A 19,448-nucleotide genomic window follows, 5' to 3' on the forward strand; every position below is an offset into this window, starting at 1 on the left:
CTTAGCATCCACACCCTCTCCCTGCGCCTACTTTGCCCTCTTTCAATGCCTCTTCCCTATGCCTTTTGTCCTCTCCTAGTCCACCTTTACACCATCTCCTCCCCATGACCCTTATTACCCCTTCATCAGTGCCCTCTCTCTTTGTCCCCTCTGTTCTCTGCCTTAGTCTATTTCCCCTGTCACTGTGCCTCCTTTGCCCCGTCAACGCATCGCAGCGCTAGTAAGCCCAATATAAAATGCAACCGACCGATGCCATTTCTCTGCCCGGGCCCCCCGCCCTGTGCCACCTTTACCTTCCCTGTACCACTTTGACCCCTCGCTTCGCGGCCCTGCTCTTCCTGCGACTCATTTATCCTTATCTCCCCGGGCCCCTTAGCTTGTCCCCGCGCCTCCTTTACATCTTCTCTCAGGGCAGCTCAGACCCTTTGCCCATTCTCTCTCAGGGCCCCTCAGCTTCTCCCTGCGCCTCCTTTGCTCCTTCTCCCTCCGCGCCTACTTTCCTCTTGTATCTCCGGGCCCCTCGTCGTGCGCCTCCTTTGCCCCTTTTATCCGGGGCCCCTCACCCGGCGCCTCCCTTGACTCTTCTCTCATCGCGCCTCTTTCCTCCTCTCCCCAGGTCCCTGCGCTGCCTCCTTACCCCTTCTCTCTCCGGGCCCCTCAGCCTCTCCCTGCGCCTTCTCTGCCCCTACTCTCTCCGGGCCTCTCAGCCTCCCCCCTCCCCGTCCTCGGCTGAGGCTGACTGACGCCCACAGCGCGCTGCTGGCCGGGCTCCGTGCCAGCGCCTCGCACAGCTCCCGGCCCACGGAGGCAGGAAGAGCGATCAGCGGCCAGGGAGAGCAGTACGCGTGACAGAGGCTCGGACCAAGCCAGCCCCGGCCCCGCTCCAGGCATCCACCCCGGCCCAGCGCCCCCGAACCCCCGGCGCCCGACCGGTCGCTGCTCGGGCTCCCCTGAAACGCTGCCACTTGTTGCTGCCAGGAGCCCGGATCCGGGGCACGAAGCAGCGGGCGGAGCCTAGCCGCGGAGGGGGGCATCAGATCGGGCCAAGGAAGAGCGCCCCGGGCCTCGGCAGGTGCCAAGCCTCCTCCCAGCAGCAGAGCGGGCTCCGGGAGTGCCCAAGAGGGCCACCCCAAGAGCGCCCGTTGGAGCCCATCATTTACTGGCGACAGCTCGCACCTCCCCGGGACTTCGTACCGTTAGCTGCTGGACGGACATCTTATACACTTTCTGCAACTCCACCTGGGCACGCTGTGCACGAGTGCCGCCACAGTGCCCCGCACTCTCTCCTGCAGCAGGGCACGTCCCCGCTACAACGCCCTGCCCTCTCCTGCACCAGGGACCCGTGCACGAGTCTCGCTACAGTGCCCTGCTCTCTGCCTAGTCCGGACACCGTGCCCTTCTATCCGCTGGGCACTGCGCTCTTTCCACCTCGGCTGGGCACCGGATCTTGGACGCCTCACCCTGTGACACTTCCGAAGGCATTGGACGCTGCTATGCCTATTGACTTTCTGGGTAGTTTCTGTAAACTTTCCATTCCACATAGACACTGAACACATCTAGGAGATTGCACTGTGTGGACCTCATGCAACGCTAGTGAACACTCTGTGCACCGCTTGAACAGGCCGCAACACGCACAGCTGCCTGCAGTGCCCGTACAATTGTGCGCTCTCATCTGCAGACTACCACGCGGGCACTTGCTGGATAACTTGGCATCCTCTCTGCGCTTTCTGGACTTTGCATCGCCCTGTGCAGTTTCTGGCCACGGTCCATACTTGCGCATTGGGTTTCCGGACTTGTGCGGCTTTTTGAAGTTACTGGACAGTTTGGGTCTCGTTTCCTTAACTTCGTGGTCAGACTGGGCATCTTTTTGTACAGTGCCTAGAAACTCTGGGCATCACTTATTGCAGTTTGTGAAGACGTTGTGTATCATTCGCGGTACTTTCTGGAAAGTAAAGTGGTCGTTTTGAGATCTTGGGTACGGTTTGCTGCAGCTCTTGAACTTTGCTCAGTTTGCTGGAGTATTTCAACACTTGTGCAACGTTTGGTACAGTTTCTGAACACGCTTGCATCGACTGCTGCAGTTCCTGGGTACTTTTGCAGTTTGCTGCAGTTTCTCCACACCGTGCAGCGTTTCCTTCTGGACACATCGGGCACTAGTTTGCTGCCGTTTCTTTGCACTTTCTCCAGCGCCGCTGGCATCTTAGCACTTTCTCCAGCGCTGCCGGTGGCTCTTCACCACAGTCAGGCGGCCCCAGCAGAAGTGACAGCCCAGTCAGCGGTCTCGGGGCCGGTCAGCGACGGTCCCCGCCCGCGGAGCATGGAGGTGCAGATCGGGCTGGGCGGCCACTACGGGAACCAGCAGCCGCCGTCCAAGTTCATCCGCGGGGCCTTTGAGAACCTCTTCCAGAGCGTGCGGGAGGCCCTGCAGAACTCCCGGGAGGCCGGCGGAGGAGGCCCCGAAGCACCGGCCCCCGCCGCCTGGCGGTACCCGGAGGAGGCCCGGGACCCCGCGCAGAGCCCTGAGGCCGCGGCCAGCCCGGCCCCCGAGGAGCCCGGAGACGCACAGCCACAGCCGCTGGGCCCCGCCGGCTACCCGGCGCTGAAGGAGATCCTCGGGGACGGGACCGCGACCTCCACCGCCGCCGCCACCCCCGAGGGCCCGGCAGAGGAGGGCCCCAAGGAGGGCGTCAGCATCTCGGAGAGCGCGCAGGAGCTGTGCAAGGCCGTCTCCGTCTCCCTGGGCCTGAGCATGGAGGAGGCGCTGGAGCAACTGGGCGCCGCGGAGCCGGGCCCGCAGGCCCGTGGGGACTGCATGTACGCGCCGCAGCCCGCCGAGGTTGGCCGCGGGGCCCCCGAGGAGGCAGACAAGGCCTACGCGGCCTCCAGCGCCCCCAGCAGCGGCAGCCTGGCGCTCTACAAGCCGTCCCAGGGGCCCTACTGCCCGGAGCAGGGCCCCGGCGGCTACCAGACCTACAACCTGCAGTTCACGCTGGCCCCGCACGGCCGCATCAAGCTGGAGAGCCCGCTGGAGTTCGGCGGTGGCGGCGCGGGCTGGGCCGGGCCCACGTGCCGCTACAGCGAGTACTGCGGCCCCGGGCCCGCCGCCGCCGCCTGGCAGCACTACCCCGAGGAGCCGCTGCTGGCCGCCGAGCTGGGGCCCTATACCTACAGCCGCGCCCCGCAGCCCGAGGGCCCCGGCGCCGCCGGCGGAGACGGGCTGCCCGCAGACGGATGGTACCCGGCCCCCGCCGGGGTCATGATGGGGCGGATGCAGTACCCGTGCGTCAAGCCCGAGCACAACCCCTGGATGGAGGGCTACCCCGGGATGTACGGCGACCTGCGGTGAGTACTAGCACATGGGTTGGAATGGAACAGTGCATATGAAAGTCCTGCACATAGATGGCATGACAGCAGAGTGTGCATGGCTTGTGCACCATGGGCATTGGGCCGGGCTCAGTAGATGGCAGGTTGGGGACACTTTACCTGGAGCACATTACATGAAAGTGTACTTCACGTTGATTGTGCACCCCATGGGCATTGGGCAGGGCTCACTATTTGGCACGTTGGGGACCTCTTACCTGGAGCACATTGATTGTGCACCCCATGGGCATTGGGCAGGGCTCACTATTTGGCACGTTGGGGACCCTTTACCTGGAGCACATTGATTGTGCACACCATGGGTTTGGGCAGTACATGGCACATGTTGGGACACTGTATCAGGAGCACTCGAAATGAAAGGGCGCTGCGTGTTGATTGTGGTCCCGGTGCCATTGCCATGGGGGTCACTACATGGCACAGGGGAGGCACTCCACTAGGAGCCAATGAAAGGGAAATGCATTACATAAGGGTCGGGCACACGCGCCAAGGACATTTCTTTAGGGTTACTCACTGCATAGCACGACCCTGCGCCTGGAGCTCGTGAATGAAAGGAATCGTCATTTCGATTGTGCACACCACGGGCATTGTCCTAGGGCCACTACTTCGTACAGTGTGCTTTGAACCTAGAGTTGCGTTGCACATGGATTGTGCACCCCGCACCGGGAATACTTATCTCTGTGCCCTGCGCAGGTGGTTGGTCGGGACATAGGGTATCACTACAAACTGGTCACCAAACTTAGACCCCGATTACAAGGGCATTGTTTATTTCATGTCCGGCCCAGACTGATGTTTGCACCTGAAGCGGGAATCCAAGTAATATTTGGCCAGGCATTAATTAGATGCACATGGGTTATTTGCCCACATACAAATTACGTACCCTACGCTATTTCCTCACGTGTTTTGGCAGGGAATGTCTGGAGGCACATTTTTTTAGAAATAATATGGATTTCTGATATGCAGACGCCGCAGTGCGTTCTCCCGCCTGACTATATTCCATACTCCATTAAGATCATCGCCAGGTTTTACCCATCGTCTCTTTGCAGGCAGAGGGCACAGAGTGCTCAATCGTGAATATGGGCAGACCGCACAAGTGCAGCACGTAAGCGCCCTATTTAGAAACACGTTTTAGGTGTAGTCAGCTGTGTGCATCAAAAGTGAATCTACCAAACACCTTTCCCGCCTCACCCCAACTAACGGCTGGCCGGTCTGCCGAGCTGTTTCCCTTATGTCTTGTCTCTCTGTGTGTTCTCTGCCTGTCGGGTGCTGTCCTGCAGTTTACCTGCGTTGTTACCACTGCGCACTTTACATTTTAGCGCTAGAAGAGCCCACACACAGAGGTCTGTAGTGGCATCAGGGTTTAGAGTGCCCAGCAGTAGGCTACACGTGGATTACTAATGCACTGCACAACAGGGACACCGCACAAGTGGGACCTTCACTAACGTACTTGTGGAGCAACTACTTGCAGCGCTCTCGGTACGTGTACACGTGGAACAAGCAGAGCGCTACAGTGTGAAATTGAGGCTCCAAAAATACTGACTGCTGAAATATCTATGTACAACTATCTTTGTCTAAAAACTTTGATTTTCACTGTCCAGTTGGGAAGCACGTGCCCTCAAATAGACCAGGAAGGTAACTAATCCTTATAGCAAGTGGAAAGTGAGCTTAGCTGGCTGTAGAATTTTTTAAAAAAGTAAACAATGTATGGAATATGTATATTGGATGTTTTATATTTGTATTCTGTGGTTTTCCAGACTGTGCTTCACATGGAATGTGCACGGGAGGAGAGTCTGGCACATTCAACATCATTATGCTTCCCATGGTGCACTTCGCAGCACAAGTCCTCTCAATTGCGCCACTGTGCACACTTTTAGGGCCTAAGTACTGTGCACAAAGGGGCATTGCACATGGGTCTCTCATTATAACACGAGTCATCGGAGCCCTGAAATGTCACATAGTGGAAACCGCCGACTGTAAAAGTTTACTGTTTTTTGATAGTAGACATATACTTGTATCTCTGCAGGTGTTTCTATACGTTGGAGTATTTTGTATTTATGGGTGTTATTATGGCGGATTAATGCAAAATAATTTGTCTATTCATACCCATATTCATACTTTTCTATGTGTTTGCATTTCTATATACTGGTAATATTGGTTGTAGTTATGGTTGCGCTTTTATTAAGAAATTATATATATTTTTGTTTTTTTATATTATTCTGTCTATTGTATAGTTGGGAGAATTGTTCTTTGTACACTGGAAGGTTCACGTGCATGCGTACTGCCTTTATGTTCATTCCCACAGAGTGGGGTTTCCCCTGGGCCCCCGTGATGTCGAACCTATTGCGTTAGTATGGGTGCGAGCCTTGCTTGGATCTTTATTTTATTTTTTATTTTAACTCGTTCGTGCACAGATACAATCATAATTCCCACAGTCATAAAACACATATCCTCAGAATATAGATCAGGGACAATGCAGTACAGTATCATTTCTTTTACCATATTCTGTACATCCCCCTAATAGGATCTTAAAGAACTGCACCAGACACCAATACAAATAACCCAAAAAACTCCCTCCCTCCCCACCCCACAGGGTCAATTAATGAGACTAAGACTGCGGGAGTTGCATTCCTATGTACCCACATTACTCTCCCCTATATACCATTATCCTAATCAGCATAGGTATACCTCTTTACTCTTTATTTTATTTAGAAGGTTATTTTTAGAATTATTGATCTTTGTACTTACTCTTTTACTGTAAAGATTTTAATTAATTGTGCAGTCAATAAAACCTTTGAATATTCTGTACATCCCCCTAATAGGATCTTAAAGAACTGCACCAGACACCAATACAAATAACCAAAAAACTCCCTCCCTCCCCACCCCCGGGGTCAACCACATACACCCCATCCGTCACCTATATATCCTGAAAATCGGTATGGAACCGGTGCGATAACTCAGTGTCACCATGGGCCCCCTAAGCCACTGTACGCCTTGCTTGGATCTTGATAACTTTCACCGAAGTTGTGGCGGTGTCCCAAGTCGGTACCGTCCGCGTGACGTTAATCGCGGGGCTCTTGAAGTGCTGGCAGGGGAGGGGGACCTGTTCATCTTTGACCAGTATATGAACACATCAGATCACACATCGATCACCGCTGCAAGTATTGCAGAGTGGCACTAAGTCGTGTCGTCCCATGGCGATTGGCGCGGGTGCGCATCAGAGAGGAGTCCGCGCAGCTCCAAGTCCTTGCATTCGGTTATGGGACTAAAGCACGCGGTTTACTCGCTGGAACAATGGAAACGAGGAGGTGTTAGTCCAGACGCAGGCAGTGGTGTGAACTGCATGTGTGCTTACATGTATGTAGATGCTTACATGAAATGCTAGCAGGAAGCTTTGTGAATGCGTAGAATGGAGTCAGTCAGTGCCAGCCTGGACATATTCGGGTGGCAGGAGTTACCTGGCCCAGGTATGCGTATTGTCCAGCGAGGGAAGGGGCTATACTGTGCCCATATAACTGCTAGGTGTGTGCCATCTGTCATAGAGCTCTGTGCAACAGTAGAGCTTATATGATGGCCTAGACGTCCGCCAAACTGGCGGTTATTATAGCGCCTCAAGCGAAACCGAATTATAGGAGCACTGTTACTACTATGGTGTACCATCAAAGATGCACAAGTTCAGGGTATATTTAGCACTCGAACCTGGCGTTGACCCTGCTTCTAAGCGCTCCCTCGTTTGGCAGTTAAGACTTAAACGCTATTTGAGAGTGAGATAATTGTGCATCAAAATATAGGGTTGAATGTATTTAGCCAGCTGCTTTACTCGAGTTCTTTCCGATGACTATACGCGGGTCTCCAGGGTCGGAGTGGGGAATGTGCCGCTCACCATGGCCCCTGCCAGGTCCTCTCACGAGGGCGCAGGCACGGCAGTCCGAAACTGAGCCGGGGCTCGGAGAAACACGTCCCAACGACTGTTCTTAGAAAGCAGCAGACGTGACACAGCGTTCTTTTTATACTCGCTAAAAGGGAGGTATGGTTTGCGTTTCTGGTACTGAATATAATATTATTTTTACTTTCTAGATGTTATTCGAATCAGTATGACCGTGGCCCATGTTTTACTTGTTCCACGGCCTCCCCTCCGTTAGGCACGCGCACTCCCAGCATGTAAAACATAGTACTGAACACCTTGCAGTGACATGCACTCGGTCAGACTCAAAAGTGAGATTTTTCCTAACATTTTTTCCCAATTTTTAATTTCTTTGCCACAGAGTAGGAATGGCCCTTTAACAACGGGACAATTCGCATTAAATTGTGAACTTTTGGTTTCGAATGCATCCCAATGGCGGTGTAACGTGACGAGTTTGCAACAGTATGGCAAAAATTAATGATTATATGTTTAAAGAAATACATTTATGGATTATTAATAACTTTTCTTGTTTCTGTAGGTTATACATTTGCCTATATTTTGTGATCTGTTTCCATTTATAAAAATACCCTTCAAAAAACGTTTTATTAAACAGTTACTCGGTTTAGAGCAGATACAGTTGATGGATTGAATGTATACTCAGATGACACGCAGGAAAGCAATCATTGTAATGTGCGGAGACTTCCCGGTGTACACAGGTGTTTGTGGCCCCCAGGCCCCCATGTAAAAGAGACACATCAACGTAGTATAAAAACAGCATTTTTGATTATGTTGTTTAAAGAATAGGGTCCCTGTTGTTTTAGTTTGCATAACATGTCCCCTGCTCTTTAAATTTGAATAATACATTTCCTCTTTCTCGCTTTGCCTGTTCATGTGTATCACTGCAGTACACATTTTGCACTTTTTCATGCGGTGGACATTTTTTTGTTTTGTGCAGGCATGGAAACGATAGATTATCCCTGCTTTAAAACCCTTAGCGTGCATCCCGAACGTACAAAAAAAACGGATCAAGTGCTGATCAGCGTAAAGTACCATATTCCTTGGCACGGATACACTTTATCTTAGGTATCTCTGCCTAAAAAGAGAAGATCTGGTGAATGAGTTTTTAACAAAGTTCGGGTTCGATATCAGACATTTGGGAACAGACGTAGTGAAGGGATTTATTTCCGGTTATCTCAGGCTGACACCCGAAGGAAATGCTCTGCAGCCTCGGCCTACCTTAAACCCCTTACCTCCGTGGTTGCCAGAGAAAGGCAGGGCTGGGCCAAACGTCTGCATTTAGCATCCTGAGGAATGCGACTGGCTGGGCCCCTGTGGCCCCGCCAGCAGCTTGGCTTCTAGACTGGCCCTCTAGAGATCTCTTGGCTTTCACATGGCAGGAGCGCGCGCCGTGCCTTTCACGTGGGTGTACCATTTAGAGGAGCTGCTGCCACTAAGTGCCTTTTAAGCAAAACCGAGCACATTTCAAGTGTAGACCTGTACCCATGGAAAGTGATTGAAGTACAGTTCATCCCAACACATTTGTATTTCTGTTAACCTAGCGGCAAGATCACTTTGTGCCCCCTGAGTTCTGGGGGGTATTTTTCGAGTAAGCAGTGGTCCTGGGGGTGTTATGGGCGGGCCTGGTAGTATAGGGCCTAGTACTGATCGAGTCCCTCCCTCACTGCACGCACTCGTTTAGGTTCGTCACAGCTGGCTGGGTAGCGTCCTCCAGCGTGCAGACATTTTGCCTCGTGTTGGACAACTTCCGCCTCAAGTCCAAACGCAGCGCACAAAATGGCGGAAGTCTTGGAAGGGAAAACAAGTCGAGCTGCGCACATTGAGGACACTATAGACGCGTTATTTGAAGCCGCCCTGGGAAAGGAAAAGAGTAAGGCGGCCTACGAGTTAGCAATGCATTGGTGGGGCCTTTCAAGCCACAAACAAGCACAACCCCACGGCCATTGGCGGGAGCGGGGGCATGCGGCACATGGGCCTCCTGGCAGCGAATGCCGCAGTGTGTTTTTTATGTCTATGGCCTGACCTTTATAAGGCCTGCTGGCTGAGCACACGTATCCGGGCAGTTATCCTGCCTTGCGCACCAGTCAGTTTCTGTCCACAGCACAGGACGAAACCCGCCGACACTCCACCCCAACACGTCATCAACATTGTGGGTGGAGAATCCGTTTTGATCAATTTTCCATAACTATTGACTCGTTTTGCGTCATGTACCGTGCTGTTGGCACTTTGTAAATGGGTTATATGTAGGTGAAATATAACTCAGATGCAATTAATGCTTTAAAAAAAGACTTTACATTTCGTTTCGAGTGCATCATAATGAAGGCCTGCTGGACTCCACCTGGTATTTAAACAAATACCCGGCCTTTTACCTGTTAACTAAAATTAGACTGACTTCTGACAGGTCAAAAGTTTTCCATCGAATTTCGTCATATAGGCACAGTCAAAACTAGGATACTGCGGTCCCAGGGTGAAACTGCTCAGGATGCGAAAGTACGCACACTGGTTTCTTCAAGTCAGTTTTTTAAATTCGCCGTGGTTACGTTTTTAACTAATTTTAAATCTAGAATATTATAAAAGCCATTTTTGTAGTAGGGAGCTCTATTTGTATTGGCAAATAAATGCTACGGAAAGCATTTCCAGGGTAAGACACCACAAAATGAATCCTAACAAGAGGCTACTGAACCCCAAAAAGTCTATTAGTGGAACAATTTGGAGATCTTGACATTGTTGAAATGCATGTGGCTGTCTGTCCTCCAATCTGCTACCCTGTAGCAGATTGGAGGACAGACAGCCCTTGGGCCGGACTCTGCCTCCCCCTTCCAAGTTTCTTAAAAATAACTGCTGATTTATACATCATATGTAGGCTAAACCAGCGGTAGTATGCGCCTAAGCAGTTTGCCCAGATAACTGCGTACACATGTATGTATATGCCACTTCGATGTTTTTCCATATTATTTCTATGTGTACATATTTGTAGATGTGTCTGCTTACACATTGATATATTGGAAAGCATGCGGTATTTTACTCAGAACTTGACTTCACAAACACCTGCGTCAACACAGTATTGCAGGCTGGCAAAAAGTCATAACTTTGCTTTGCTTGTGATCAGTGGCACGAACAATTTGCGCAATAATATCAAGGCCCTCCTTATGGTTTTGATGACTGCAATGTTGTGAGATTGTGCCTACCTCTTTTTGATCTATAATATGTACCCTATGCAACCTCTCTTTGTCTGTGTGTGTGTGTGTATATATATATATAAATTTACATTTACACACACAGCTAGGCACAATCTCACAACATTGCAGTCAGAAAAACCATAAGGAGGCCCTATGCAACCTCTTTGTGTGTGTGTGTGTGTGTATATATATATATATATATATATTTATTTTTTTCATGCTCCTTGTTTCACCTTTGCCCGTGCACTCACGGGCGGGTGCTTCCTTCATGGGGGTGTACCCGCATGAAAAATGAATGCTCCGTAGTCCGTGCCCAATACGCACAAGAAGAAGCATTCACAGGGGTGAGTTCTCAGTGTATTTTTGAACCCTGCAGTGAGCAAACGCGTTTCGGCAGACGCCTTCTGCTCACTGCAGAGTTAAAACATAAACTGAGAACTCACCACGCGGGTGCTTCTTCTTGTGCGTATTGGGCACGGGCTACAGAGCATATATATATATATATATATATATATATATATATATATATATATATATATATATATATATATATATATATATATATATATATATATATATCACAAAGAGACGCACACACAAAGAGAGGTTGCATAGGGGACCATAATGCATGCTATAAAATGGCTGCGGCTTCCTGATGTTGAACCGTAAGGCCCGAGTAAAGTGGTTTTGAAAATTCCACCAGGGCCCCAAGATGTTAGTATTTGATCCTTTGTATCCATTAGTTATTATTTAGTCTTTAATATTACACATGGCTTGTTTACATTTCCAGTTCATTGATATCTGTTATTCATTTTGTGAGTGAGATAAGTTGGGGGAAGTAATATCATAGTTGTGCCATAATTCTGATGGAGTACAAGATTTGAACCCAATGCAGTCTGTCATTTAATATTGCCACAATAATATACTTGTCATTTATTTACTAATGTAAATCTAGTAAATTACATGACCTGTGTAACATGATGTATTTTTATTAGAGGTGGTCAGCCGTTCTCCGCCACCTACCACGCTCCCAGTCCGGCTGCTTCCACACACCCGGGCTCTACCACAGAGCAGTTTCTGGCACGCGCTGCCGTGTTTAACAGCGGTTCTCTCCTGCTCATTTTCTCTTCTTCCTTTCCTCACCGGTACCCTGCACTACCATATACGTATTGTGCCTACATACTCCCAACCTACACCAACGTAGTATGGTAGACTGCCATTCCTACTCGGCTTTACTCCCTCTCTTGCCTAATTTGTACTTGCATTCATTTGTTTCCTCCTCTCGTCCATGTTCTTGTCTTTTGACTGTGATCAGATTTTTGAGCATTTATTTGCAACAGGTAGCCTAATTAAATTGTAGCTCAACTAAAGAGAATAGTGTGTTTATAATGCAAATTGTGGTTTTGTCGTTGCTGCGCTTTTCCTTATGCTTAAAATTACTCAACTTATAAAAAGGTTGGTGCTTTCTGTGTTATCGTCAGCAATGTTAATTTTTTTAATGGTCTTCACTTTTTTAAAAACATATATTATTATTGTGTTTTAATAGATGGATATCAACGATACAATATTGCAGTTAATGGGCTTGCAAACATGCAAACATAGTTGCCAACGATTGCATAGTGAGTAAGGCCAACAATCGATTGCTACAGTACTCTGTGAAAAGATTCGCTCAGCATAGTTAGCCCCACCATTTAATGCTGTAGCAAGGGAATAAAAACAGTAGAACAAGAACCACAGCCGCATTAATAAACAGCAGTTCATAGAAGGAGTTTAATTCAATGTTGCGTAAAGGGAGTAAGGTAGAACCGTCATTTTGGGTAGAGCGTAAAGGAAGTGTAGACTGGCAAGGCATGCTCAGATTAATTCCTCTAAAGGTATGTGGAAGGAAAGGAAGGGTCTTGTTAGGATATATTGTAAGGGAGGCGACATGGTGTGAAGCTATAAAGATGAGGTTTCCCTGAGCAGAACGGTGCCAAAGGGTAAAAGTGCCGGTGGGGTAACATTGCCCTGTATAAGCATAAATAAATCGAATGTAGTAATTTGTTTTAATTGTCATCAAAGTAGATTTTAGGTATTTTTCTAAGCCAGTGTAACATAAAATGTTTGGGGATCATATTGTCATACTAGATTCATATATCTTTAGCATTCAAATTTGTGGCATTTCAGTGAAAGTTTGAGGGTAGACTTTGCATACTTGCATCAACCTGAGTCGTTCGCGCTGCATAGTTGTCGCAACTGAAGAACAAGCGTTAATGTTGTACCTCACCAGTCAGACTCTAATGATTCTAAATGTTTAAGATTTTCAACCCTCTCAAGAAAGAGACGTAGCGCTGTATAAAAGTCTCAAATAGTTTGATAAATAAATTGAGAAATGAAAACCAAAGTAGCTTCACCTTATAAATTCTGACAAGGAAAAAAAATGGGTTTTCTCATTTGTACTGTACTTAGTAATTTTCTTCCTTATTCCTATTCCTTAACCCCCTTGCAACAGACGTTTTATACAGTTAGCATCATTTCAATTGGTTTTACTTTATTAGGTTGTGCATAAACACGATTCCCTAATTTTGGGAAGTGAGATAAAAGCATAGATTTCAACTAAAATCTGGGCTTCGCTAATGACACGATTGACCATATTCTGGTCGTGATTCTCTTTTTTTGATCTCTAAATGTAAAGATTATCAGTGTCTTTATAATTCACTCAACTTTAAACGTATTTTGCCTTTTACGAAGAGCTAAAGGATGCGACCAAAAGAACACGCTAGTCCACAACATTGGACATCCTCGACGTGTACATATTGTATCCTACACTCGCTGATGGTTTAACAATGAATTATCGCCTGCTTTTGTTCGGTATTGCAAGTCCCATAGCAAAGGCTTCAGACATCTATGAGAACCCGAGTTCCCATGCATTGTATCCGTTTGACAATATCGAAGTGTTTTCAAATATTTCAATCAAAACTAGTAGAACAAGGAGTTTAGGGATTAAATTGACTTAACATGACACCAACTTTTAAAAGGGACGGTACGTGAAAAAGATACATTCTAGATGTCCTTGTCACCAGTAGGAAGTCCAGAATATCTCTTTATTTGATAAGTTCAGATTGAATTTGGAGATTTCTTGACATTATTCACAAGATAGCCCCTTGGGCTTATTTTATCAGTCTCAGGCTTACTTTTCCAAGATTCAGAACCTGTTAGCTTGTGCAATCAGATTATTGCCACAGGTGACCTCAAAGCCGTATATTTGTAAATGTTAAGCAACTAGCAGGTCTTGCAGAACTGTGAATATCTACGGGCATTGGTGCCTGTACTTTCTTCAATCAATCAAGGATCTGTAAAGCTCGGCATAACACCCGTGAGGGTCTCAAGGTGCTGGAGTTGCTGCGTGTTTCGTGGTGATCTGTTCATTCGAACAGCCACCATGTCTGGAGTCCTTTCCTGAATTGTTAGTGCGATGCAGTGGTCCTGAGGTGCAGGGTAACGTTGTTCCACGCTTTGGCCGGCTGGTGTGAGAAGGAGCGTCCTCTGATGTTGCTTCGGAGGATCCGGGAGGTATATTGTAGGTGTCTGGTTGGTTGGTGGATGATAAGATGTTTGTTGATGTAAGCTGGTCCTTGTTGTGCAGGGCTTTGTATGCGTCTGCCAACATCTTGAACTGATATCTCTTCTGAATTGGGAGTGCAGGGATACAGCAGGGTCTGTAGCATGCTAGGCCCTTGTTGATATTCGCTATAAGTGAATTCCTGTGTTTGGTGTATAGTTTGAGCTTGTATTCTCTTCAGCAGCGTTTGCTGGGCCTGTGTTTTTAATTCAAAATAGCATATTATTTTGCTTATTGTATGCCTTGGTGCTTCTATTCTCTTTAGCAGCGCATTTTGCTTGTTACTTGCATTGGTGCCTGAATTCTCTTCAACAAAATTGGTTGCAGTCTGGATCCCAAGTTGAAATCTGATAAACATATTTGGTTGCTTCAATTGGTGCGAGTATTCTATTTGCTAGTGTTGCACGCTAGGCCTCATGTTGACGTTTCATACAAGTGCATTCTTGTGTTTGTTGTTTGCATTGGTGTGTTTTTTTAGTAATCAGTGCTTGTTGCACTCTGCGTCCTTGTTGATTTATGATTCTTGTGCATACTTTTCTTATTTCTTTCTGGGCTCCATGCTGATATTTGATATGTACATTAGTGTATTTGTCTTATGCATTGGTGGTTGGTGCCTTCCCTTCAGCAGTATTTGTTGCATGATGGGCCATATGTTGATATTTCATAAAAATGCTTTCTTGTGCTTGTTGTATGCTTTAAGGTGTATTCTCTTCAGCACTGTTTGCTGCACACTGGGCCTCATAGTAATATTTGATGCAGGTGTTTTCTTGTGCTTGTTGAAGACAACTGTTGAATGCATTGGTGCGTGTATTCTGTTCAGCTGTGTTTGTTGCACGCCGGGCCATTTGTTGATATTTAATACAAGTGCCTTCTTGTGCTTGTTGTATGCATTGGTGTGTGTATTCTGTAAAGCTGTGTTTGTTACACGCTAGGCCATATGTTGATATTTGATACAAGTGCTTTATTGTGCTGGTTGAATGCATTGGTGCGTGTATTCTGTACAGCTGCGTTCGTTGCACGCTGGGCCATATGTTGATATTTGATACAAGTGCTTTCTTGTGCTTGTTAAATGCCTTGGTGAACTATTCTCTTCAGCTGTGTTTGTTGGACTCTGGGCAATATATTGATATTTGATACAAGTGCTTTCTTGTGCTTGTTTGGATTGGTGTGTGTATTCTTTTCAGCAGTGTGTTTGTTGCATGCAGGGGTCCATGCTATTTTACAGCATCTTAGTTAAATATTTTGCAGCTTAGTGGTAAACACGCCCAGCTGACATTGGTACGTGTATTCTCTTAAGCTCTCTTTCTTGCATACCTGGCCATATGCTAGTATTTGATACAAGTGCTTTCTTGTGCTTGTTATATGCTTTAGTGGTGTATTCTCTCCAGTGGTGTTTGTTGCACGCTGGTCCATATATTGATATGTGATACAAGTGCTTTCTTGTGCTTGTTATATCCTTTAGTGGTGTATTATCTCCAGTGGTGTTCGTTGCACGCTGGACCTTATGTTGATATATGATACAAGGGCTTTCTTGTGCTTGTTATATGCCTTAGTGGTGTATTCTCTCTAGTGGTGTTCGTTGAACGCCAGGCCATATGTTGACATGTGATACAAGTGCTGTCTTGTGCTTGTTATATGGCTTACTGGTGCATTCTCTCCAGTGGTGTTTGTTGCACGCCGGGTCATATGTTGATATTTATACAAGTGCTTTCTTGTGCTTGTTGTATGCCTTAGTGGTGTATTCTCTCGACTGGTGTTCGTTGCACACCGGGCCATATGTTGATATGTGATACAAGTGCTTCCTTGTGCTTGTTATATGCCTTAGTGGTGTATTCTCTCCACTGGTGTTCGTTGCACGCCGGACCTTATGTTGATATGTGATACAAGTGCTTCCTTGTGCTTGTTATATGCCTTAGTGGTGTATTCTCTCCACTGGTGTTCGTTGCACGCCGGACCTTATGTTGATATGTGATACAAGTGCTTTCTTGTGCTTGTTGTATGCCTTAGTGGTGTATTCTCTCGACTGGTGTTCGTTGCACACCGGGCCATATGTTGATATGTGATACAAGTGCTTCCTTGTGCTTGTTATATGCCTTAGTGGTGTATTCTCTCCACTGGTGTTCGTTGCACGCCGGACCTTATGTTGATATGTGATACAAGTGCTTCCTTGTGCTTGTTATATGCCTTAGTGGTGTATTCTCTCCACTGGTGTTCGTTGCACGCCGGACCTTATGTTGATATGTGATACAAGTGCTTCCTTGTGCTTGTTATATGCCTTAGTGGTGTATTCTCTCCACTGGTGTTCGTTGCACGCCGGACCTTATGTTGATATGTGATACAAGTGCTTCCTTGTGCTTGTTATATGCCTTAGTGGTGTATTCTCTCCACTGGTGTTCGTTGCACGCCGGGTTATATGTTGATATTTATACAAGTGCTTTCTTGTGCTTGTTGTATGCCTTAGTGGTGTATTCTCTCGACTGGTGTTTGTTGCACACCGGGCCATATGTTGATATGTGATACAAGCGCTTCCTTGTGCTTGTTATATGCCTTAGTGGTGTATTCTCGCCACTGGTGTTCGTTGCACGCCGGACCTTATGTTGATATGTGATACAAGTGCTTCCTTGTGCTTGTTATATGCCTTAGTGGTGTATTCTCTCCAGTGGTGTTTGTTGCACGCTGGGTCATATGTTGACATGTGATACAGGTGCTTTCTTGTGCTTGTGGTACGCATTACCATGTGTATTCTGTTGAGCTGTGGTTGTTTGAAGCTGGGCCATATGTTGATATGTGATACAAGTGCTTTCTTGTGCCTGTTGTATGCTGTGGTGGTGTATCCTCTTCAGCTGTGTATGCCTGGCCATATGTTGAAATTTGATAGAAGTGCTTTCTTGTGCATGTTTGGATTGGTGCCTGTATTCTATTCAGCAGTTTGTTGCATGCAGGAGTCCACGCTATTTTACAGCAACTCAGTTAAATATTTTCAGCTTAGTGGTAAGCATGACCAACTAAATGTATTGGTGCATGTTTTCTGTTCAGCTGTATTTATTACACGCTGGGCCATATGTTGATACATGATACAAGTGCTTTCTTGTGTTTGTTGCTCGCCGGGCCATATGTTAATATGTGATACAAGTGCTTTTTTGTGTTTCTTGTATGCCTTGGTGGTGTATTTTGTTCAGCTGTGTTTGTTGTACTCTGGGCCAAATGTTGATAGGTGATACAAGTTCTTTCTTGTGTTTGTTGTATGCCTTGGTGGTGTATTCTCTTCAGCTGTGTTTGTTGTACGCCGGGCCATGTGTTCATATGTGATACAAGTGCTTTCTTATGCCCGGTGTATGCATTGGTGTGTATTTTCGGTTCAGCCATGTTTGTTGCATGCAGAGGTTCATGCTATTTTACAACATTTGCAGTTAATTTTCCAACTTAATGGTAAGCATGACCAGCGGATCCTATTGAAGCCAGCATGTTGAATGCATTGGTGCGTGTTTTCTGTTCAGCTGTGTTTGTTGCATGCAGGTGGCCGTAGGTTTATTTTTGAAACACATGCTTTCTTGTTCTTGCTGTTGGTGCGTGCATTTGTTCAGTAGTGTGTTCTTTGCACGCAGGGGTCCAAGCTATTATACAACATCTTAGTTAAATATTTTCCAGCTGATCTCATTGAAGCCAAGTTATTGAAGAAAACTTTTTCGAATATTAATTATTTCCAGTTCTGGCCTGGAGCACAAATGGATCTAAAGGCTGTTCTAAAGAAAGTTTTCTATTCATAATTTACTCTCATGTCAGTCCGCAAACGTGGTGTGCGCAGTCACAGTGAGACTGAAGTATGTGACTTTACTGACAAGGAAACCGTGCTAGAGCGTTCCTACTCCTGCTGTCGTGAGGCCACGACCGACCTATTTATCTACGGGGAGAAGGGAGGAATGTTTTACATTTCTGTTAAATGGAGGCTTTATATGTTTGTAGCAACTACTTCTATTGAGGATTCATCACTGCACTATCTCGGTGAAATATTTGTTTACTAATGTTATCATAGATAATACGTACATTAACTATCCAGAAAGAAAGTTGTGTCCAACACAGGCCAGGTGCGCAATTTTACTCGCGTAAAGAACCCGTTCATACGGCGCCACGGGTGCTTTTGTGCGTTTGTCTCATTGTACTCAAGCGGCTTTTTTACAAGAAGTGAACCCTTGGTTTCATTCAAAAACCTACTCTTAACAAGCATTGGCAGATCAAAGAGGGCTGGCCTTGGCAAACTCGCACAGTGGTTCATTTTTATTTTTTTGTTAGCATGTGCCACAGAAATATGAAGAAAAATGAAATATGCCAGCAGCTAAATGTGGCTGCCATATACTTGCAATAAAAGTTTAAAAATAGAAAACACTGTTGTGACTATTTTAATAGTTGGGTTTTTAAATACTAAGCTACAGTTTTACAGTGTCACTTAAAGACTTTGTAAGCTTTCAAAAAGAAACGGAAAATAAATCGCCATCTAACAAGGAACCCAAATTGCTTACGGAATAAATATCTGATATTTAAAGTTAATATAAAAATGAAAACAATTCTTCAGTTTAATACAGTGTAAGCTCGACCTGGGGTATTTGAGCGCTCCACATGAGCACCAGTTACGTTACACACCGACACATTCATTTTTTGTAGGCAAGAGGTATATGTGATTTTTCCCAAATCCAAGTATGTTGAGCAATACCAGAACTTTGTACTCCAGCTCGAAAAGTCGGCAGCTCTGGACGTTGCACCATATCCTCTACCTTTGAAACATTTTTGTCAGTGAAGAGAAAGGAACTATTTTTAAGCGGATGTGAACAATGTGCACAGTCTTTTGCAGTCATTCAAAGTGTAGGAAGATGACCCATTGCCTCCTACAGTATGCTGTGGTGTTCAGAAGCATAATGTGATGGAACCGGGGCACACATCCTAAAAAATGACGTGTGGGGGGTAAGGGCGCTCAAAGTTAGATGGTGTCACCGGAAGTGACGTCACGACAGGAAGTGACGTCAAGAAAGGTAGTCCCCTCTCATTGCAGGGAGTCCTTCACTTTGACCCTCTGTCGCCGCTCCGCGCTCATGGCCTGGCTGGCTGATTTAGTGCATCATATTTTTTGAGATTTATGAAATGAGTAGATTAATGATGCATATTTAAAGTGCCAAGAAACGACTGGTGTGTGCTTTACTGATGTGTGCTTTACACATGGTTTTGTTATAGAGCCCCGCAATCTCAACAACTGTGGCATGGTCGCATTTATTGATGTCTCTCCATCTCACGGGTTGTCCCGGAAGATCTCCGGAGCATCAGGCATCCAGCTCTTCTTCCAGGAAAGAACTGTGAGGCAGGGGGGACGGCGTCCACCCGGTAA

The 19,448-nt window shown here is 46.7% G+C and overlaps 1 protein-coding gene across 1 annotated transcript in view; it reads left to right on the top strand.

The window, feature by feature from the left end:
- The first annotated feature begins 818 nt into the window (after positions 1–818).
- Positions 819–19,448, top strand: part of AR (androgen receptor) — a 521,176-nt gene continuing 502,546 nt past the window's right edge. The window contains exon 1 of the mRNA XM_086918350.1: positions 819–3,342. Coding sequence (XP_086774476.1) covers positions 2,318–3,342 — 1,025 coding nt within the window. The 5' untranslated portion in view covers positions 819–2,317. The remainder of the gene's footprint in view (positions 3,343–19,448) is intronic.

The sequence above is a fragment of the Lissotriton vulgaris genome, chromosome 4_1, assembly GCF_964263255.1.
Source record: "Lissotriton vulgaris chromosome 4_1, aLisVul1.2, whole genome shotgun sequence".
NCBI lineage: Eukaryota > Metazoa > Chordata > Amphibia > Caudata > Salamandridae > Lissotriton > Lissotriton vulgaris.